Genomic DNA, 6,504 nt, shown 5'->3' with positions numbered 1-6,504 from the left:
GGCAAACCTGTGACTGGCCTGGTGTCTGGACTTCTGGAAACTTCTGCCTCGCTCACTATGTTTGAAAGCACCAAGGAAAGGCCCCTCCTTCCGAGAGGAGTCCCCCGTCTTGGGGGCAGCTTCTAAAACCAGCCCCGCCCCAGCACCCCCCACATCCTCCTGTCCTCCTCCCAGGCCACAGCCTGCCCCCTCCTGGCGCCCAGGCCCCAGCGGCCTCACCAGGCACTCTCCCCCCAGGAAGTCGGGGATCACTTCTTGATCCAGGTAGTCCACGAGGCCTCCAGGGCCCTGGTAGTTGCTGCCACTGCAAATGAGGAACTTCTGCCTGGTGTTCTCGTTGATGAAGGGGCTGATCTGAAATGGGGGAGGCAAGGCAAGAAGGAAAGTGGATTTTTATTGAATACAGCATTTTAAAGTGAGCGATGTAGTGGCTTTTAGTTCATTCATGCCCACGTCCTCTCCTGCTGGCAATCCTCCAGGGCCCCAGTGAGTTCCCATCATCACCTCAGCCTGAACTCAGGCGCTGGTCCTGAGCACCTCCCCAGCTTCCTCGGGGCAGCCCGCCCTTTTCCCGCTTTTTTCTCCAGCCATGTACAGGTTGCCGGCCGTGCCCTTCCCTCTGCCCTTCCCTGCGTGACTCTTGCTCCTTCCTCAGCTCTCAGCCACCAGTCGGCTCCTAGGGGGACCTTCCCCAGTTCCCCAATGTAAATGATCCCTCTGCCACAACCCCTGCCTGGCGTATTCTCTCCAAGAGCCCTGAATGTCCTCATGCCCTTGTCACAGGGAACCATGAAGCATTTATTATACTTGTGCTCCCCCACTGTCATGGAGAGAGAGACAGTGGCTGGCTTGTGCACTCCAAATCTGGGAAGGTGCCTGGCACATAGGTGCTTAGTAAAACATGGAATCCATTTAATCTTCAATCTTAAATCTCTATTTTTTTATTTTTTTTNTGCCTCGCCTGGGAAGAGCGCAATGATGGTGCTAACTTGGGCCAGTGAAGCAACGTCCTCCACAACTAGACTGAAGAACAACTTGTCTGTTCCCCTTCCCCCAATTCCCCAGCGCTGTTCCCATCCCCCCAATTCCCAAATAAAAATCTTTAAAAAAAAAAAGAGGCTGGCCCAGGATCTCTCACGCGAGGCTGCTCATGACCCTGGGATCCTTGGCGCTCCGCCTGGGATGTGTGTCTAGATACACTGCCCTCCTGGAGTCTCAATTTTGCTCCACAGTAAGGAATTTAAAGCATTATTTTTAATTTGATGCAGCATCCCATTTATTTTTGCTTTTGTTTCCCTTGCCTGAGTGGACACATCCAAAGAGATAATGCTAAAACCAACATCAAAGCGTTTACAATCTATGTTTTCTTATAGGAGTTCTATGGTTTCATCTTATATTTAAGTCTAATCCATTTTGAGTTTATTTTTGTATATGGTGTAAGAAAGTGGTCTCGTTTTTTTTTGTTTTTTTTTGCAAATATCCGTCTAGTTTTCCCAATACCAATTATTGAAGAGACTGTCATTTGTCCATTTTATATTCTTGCCTCTTTTGTCATAGATTGATTAGCCATATAACAGAGGGTTTATTTCTGGGCTCTCTATTCTGTTCCATGGATCTGTGGTTTGTTTTTGTGCCAGTACCATACTGTTTGGAATATTATAGACTTGAGTATAGTTTGAAGTCAGGGAGCGTGATACCTCCAACTTTGTTCTTCCTTCTCAAGATTGCTTTGGCTATTCAGGGTCTTTTGTGGTCGCATATAAATTTTAAGATTATTTGTTCTATCGATAGTTCTGAGAAGAATGCCATTGAGGTTTTGATGGAGACTGCATTGAATCATGCTTTAGGTAGTATGGACATTTTAACAATATTAATCCTTCCAACCCATTAGCATGGTTATCCTTCCATTTATTTGTATCTTCTTCAATGTCTTATAGTTTTCAGCGTACATGTCTTTCATCTCCTTGGTTAAACTTATTCCTAGGTATTTTATACTCTGGCACAATTATAAATGGGATTGTTTTCTTAATTTCTCCTTCTGATTGTTATTGTGTATAGATATGCAACAGATTACTGTCTATTAATTTTGTATCTGCAACTTTACTGAATTCGTTTCTTCTAATTTTTTGGTGGAGTCTTTAGGGTTTTCTATATATAGTATCATGTCATCTACAAATTGTGACAGCTTAACTTCTTCTTTTCTAATTTGGATACCTTTTAGTTCTTTGTCTTTTCTGATTGCTGTGGCTAGGACTTGTAATACTATAATAAATAAATGAATAAAACTGGTGACAGTGGGCCTCTTTGTCTTGTTCCTGATCTTAGAAGAAAGGCTTTCTGCTTTTCACCATTGAATATGATGTTAGCTATGGGTTTGTGACATATAGACATATGGCCTTTCTTATGTTGGGGTATATTACCTCTATACTCAATTTGTTGAGAGTTTTCACCATTAACATATGTTGAATTTTGACAAATGCTTTTTCTGCATCTGTTGAGGTGATCATATGATTTTTATCCTTGGTTTTATTGATGTGGTGTATCACGTTGATTGATTTGTGGATATTGAACCATCCTTGCTTCCCTGGAATAAATCCCTCTTGGTCATGGCGTATAACCCTTTTAATGTATTGTTGAATTTCATTTGTTAATATTTTGTTGAGAATTTTTGCATCTATGTCCATCAGGGATACTGGATTGTAATTTTCTTTTTCTCGTAGTGTCTTTGTCTAGTTTTGGTATCAAGGTAATGTTGGCCTCGTTCGATAAGTTTGGAAGTGTTCCTTCCTCTTCAATTTTTTGGAATATTTTGAGAAAGACAGGTATTAATTCTTCTTTAAATGTTTGATAGAATTTACCTGTGAAGCTGTCCGGTCCTGGACTTTTGCTTGTTGGGACTTCTTTTTAATTATTATTACTGCTTCAATTTTGCTGCTGGTAATTGGCCTATTGAGATTTTCTATTTCTTCCTGGCTCAGTCTCGGCATGGCAGCACCCTGTTGATCCAGTTGTCCACAGCTGGAGTGGGGTCCAGGCTGGGCAGCCCAGTGCATGCATGTCACAGCATCCTGCGGGTCCTGCTTGAGCTAGCTCTGGGCGGGGTGACCCAATGTGCATGTAGCAGTGCCCTGTTAATCTGGTTGTGCATGCGTGCCACAACACCCTGTTGGTCCTGTTGGAGGATAGCTCCAGGTCACGGTGACCAGGAAGGCACTGCAGCACCCTTGCCTTGCAGGTCAGCTAGAGTACCTGGATAGTGCTCCCACCTGTGTTGTCTAAGTGGAGGAGGACATAAACAATGGCGCTCACCAGCACAGCACCTCTCTTGTTGTGCAGAAGCTGTTCAATCAGCCTTCACTTATCTCTCAGGAGGAATTGCTCTAAATGTAGGTGATTTTCCAGTGTGTTCATTGAGGGGGTGAGTCAGCATCTTCCTACACTGTCATCTTGTACCCGCCTCTAAAAACATTATTTTTAGGTGGAAACTCACAGATAACGCCACAAAGCAGAATGCAAAATCACATTCATTTTTAAAAGATAAAATGCAAGGCCTTAAAGAAACCGCCTGCTCCATCGCCTCACCCTCTGCTTTATGTCTGCTATTGAGTGCTTCCTGTATGCCCAGGTGAAGGGCAGGCTTCCCCCAACCATTTCATCCTCATGACAGTCCTGCAACGTTGGGGCTTCAGTGGTCCCCATTTAACAGAGAGGAAGTCTGAGGCTCAGAGAGGTAAAGGTGACTTGGCCAAGGTCACACAGCAACCAGAAGTGCTGGAAGTCCTAACCACTATATTTTCCTGTCTCTCTGAAAACATCATGTGGGGAGAGTTGTCTGTGAGGCACTTTTCTAGGCTGTTCTAGAACAATCCAAACCTTGGTTTATGGAATTCTAGGAGTGAGGGGAGGTCCAAACAGGAGGGCCTCAGGCTCGTCTCGCCAATCAATCTGGTATGTTGAGTTTCCGTCCAGGGCTTCATTTGAGGGGAAGTTTCTGCAGCTGAGGCAGAATTCGGACGTACTGTCCGATCTCTCACACTAAAGTGCTAAACCACTGGGAATTTTTAACAGTACCAGGGCCCCACCCCTGGAGAAGCTCAGAGGCAAGTAGGGGAGGTGAATGCAAGCCCCCCAGCCCAGCCTGGCCTGGAGGGCAGTTGGGGGCCCTTCTTGCCCAGCCTCCTCTCCCAGCCCCTCCTACCTGAAGTCCTCAGACGCCAGCACCTCGTAGTAGTAGAGGAGTTTGCACCTAGGACCGGGGCTGTGCAGGGCTGTCAGGACGTCCTCCACCACATTGCCGAGGGGGTCGTGCATTTGCCACTGGAGCAGGTAGGTACCAGGCCACCGGGTCACATGGGAGCCCTGAAACAACAGCCACACCTGAGGCTCTGGTCCTCCTGGGGATGGAGCCCCCTTCTAAACCAGCTCCCCAGCAAGTCCTTCCTCCAAGAGCCTCCTGAAGCCATCCTTGCTCCCCATCTGCTGTCACCCCCATATCCCTGGCAGCTGAGAGCCTCCCTCTGAATCTGGGAGGGGGTCAAGGCCTGGGGGGTGTGGCTGCAGGACAGCAGGGGTGTGGTTTGGTTAACCACCTAGGTTTTGTTGGGCTTTTGTTCTGATGACCAGGCTTTGCACACTGAGGAGTTCTGGATAGGGACTTGGGAGGGGGACCTCGCAGGTGGTTAGAATTTGTTGAGAACAGAGAACAAGAAAGGGACGTTTTAGCTGTTACAAGAAAAGCAACTTCTGGGAAAGGCTGGGATGTGCAGTGCGACCCCAGGGACATTGCTGGTGTGTGATGTGACAGCCCTCTGCTCGACTCGCCATGGAATCTCACTAAGATCTGCAGTTCTTGCCAGCACTTGTGTGTGAGTGTGTGTGTGTGTGTGCATGCATGTATATGAGTGCATGTGTGCATGTGAGTGAATGCATGTGTGTGAGTGCATGTATGTGTGGGTGTGTATGTGAGCACGTGTGTGTGAGTGCCTGTATGTGAGAGTGTGTATGCATGTGTGTGAGTGCATGTGTGCATGTGAGTGTGCATGCATGTGTGTGAGTGTGTGTGTGCCCGTGTGTGTGTGTGTGGGGGGTGCATGTCTGTGTGTGTATTTGGGGCTGCTGATGTTCGACCTGCAAGCCCCGGCCTCATGGAGGATGTGAAGGTCAGCACGGGTGGCTCCTGTTTGGCGTCATGTCTGCGTTCTGTTACCAGTCATACCGTTTCTGTGCTGTGTGGGTTCTGGAACTTGCTGTGTATCAGAAATCACCAGGAGACGGTGAGGGTTGCAGATTCCAGGCTCTACACCCTGAGATTCTGAGTTGCCATGCTGGGCCTGGGGCCTGGAAACCTGCATCTTTGACACGTATCCCAGGGGATTCTGAGGCTGGGGTCCTGAGGTCCCGGTCCAGGATTGGTCTTTCTCCCCCACTGTCCCGCAGGGTCCCGTTTGTCCACTGCTGTGCCCCCAGAACTCTAGCACATAGTGGACACTCAGTCCTGTGTGATGAATGAATAAATGAACCAAGGAATTCAAACCTGGATGCTCTCCCCTTCTCGGCAGACGAGGGGGGCCTCCACACGACTGTAGTCTGTCCCCCGGGCCCAGCCTTTATCTGTCAGCTGCCCGCTGGCCCTGGCCCCAGGCTCCCGGGGGCCCAGCTTGGGCACCTGCTTGGTGTAGTACAGGCTGAACACCACGTCCCCTCGCAGGATGTCGAAGTCCCAGGTAATGACTGACTCCCCCTCCAGAATCTCCACTGTGACCTGCGTGGGGACAGACGGTGTCTGAGAATGGACACACACCCCCCATCTGAAATGCCTGGGAGGTCCCACCCTGCCATGAGGGCTGACTCACAGCCACTGACTGACTGACACCAGGGTACAAAAGGCCAGCAGGATCACTCTATAGGGTTCTTCATGTCCAGCACTCCCCAAGGGTCAGGCTGGGTTAGACTATGACTGAAATGGCCCCTTAGTTTAGATTCTTGCCCACATCCATCCTGCCCTTGCCCGTCCTTATGGGTTTCTCCTGAGAGCTTGCCCTCAGCAAATCACTGGCATGAGAACCCTTATTTCAGGCTCTGCTCTGGGGGACCCTAACCTATAATGATACCCCAGCCCAGTGGGCCCTCCCAGGCCGGGACCCCAGCACCTCGTGGGGGGCCCCACGGAGCACGCTGGCTGACTGGTAGGTCTCTCTCCACTGGTGCATCTGGTCTGCGTGCTCCTGCTCCTCTTCTGTCAGATAGAGGGACTTGGGGACCAGCCCTCCTTCGGGGACATTACACTGGGGGACAAAGACAAAGGTGGCAGGTCAGGGCCCAGCCAGGCCTGGCTGACCCACAAAGGGTGCTCTGTGACCCCTGAAATCATACCACAGCAACCCCTTAATGAGCTGGGCACTGAGCTTTTGTAACCCATTGAACCCCCAGAACCACAACAACGCAGTGGGAACTATTATTCCCATTTCACAGAGGAGGAAAACAGAGGCTAAGAGAGGCCAGGCA

The 6,504-nt window shown here is 49.2% G+C and overlaps 1 protein-coding gene across 1 annotated transcript in view; it reads right to left on the bottom strand.

The window, feature by feature from the left end:
- Positions 1–6,504, bottom strand: part of SEC14L5 (SEC14 like lipid binding 5) — a 40,595-nt gene that overhangs the window by 4,533 nt on the left and 29,558 nt on the right. The window contains exons 10-14 of the mRNA XM_019660245.1: positions 6,150–6,284; positions 5,534–5,761; positions 4,199–4,359; positions 4,072–4,084; positions 220–354 (exon numbers count right to left, since the gene is read on the bottom strand). Coding sequence (XP_019515790.1) covers positions 220–354; positions 4,072–4,084; positions 4,199–4,359; positions 5,534–5,761; positions 6,150–6,284 — 672 coding nt within the window. The remainder of the gene's footprint in view (positions 1–219; positions 355–4,071; positions 4,085–4,198; positions 4,360–5,533; positions 5,762–6,149; positions 6,285–6,504) is intronic.

Source organism: Hipposideros armiger, unplaced genomic scaffold (assembly GCF_001890085.2).
Source record: "Hipposideros armiger isolate ML-2016 unplaced genomic scaffold, ASM189008v1 scaffold_315, whole genome shotgun sequence".
Classification (NCBI taxonomy): domain Eukaryota; kingdom Metazoa; phylum Chordata; class Mammalia; order Chiroptera; family Hipposideridae; genus Hipposideros; species Hipposideros armiger.
Note: the sequence above shows the minus strand (reverse complement) of the source record. Positions and strands in the feature narration are given on the sequence as shown.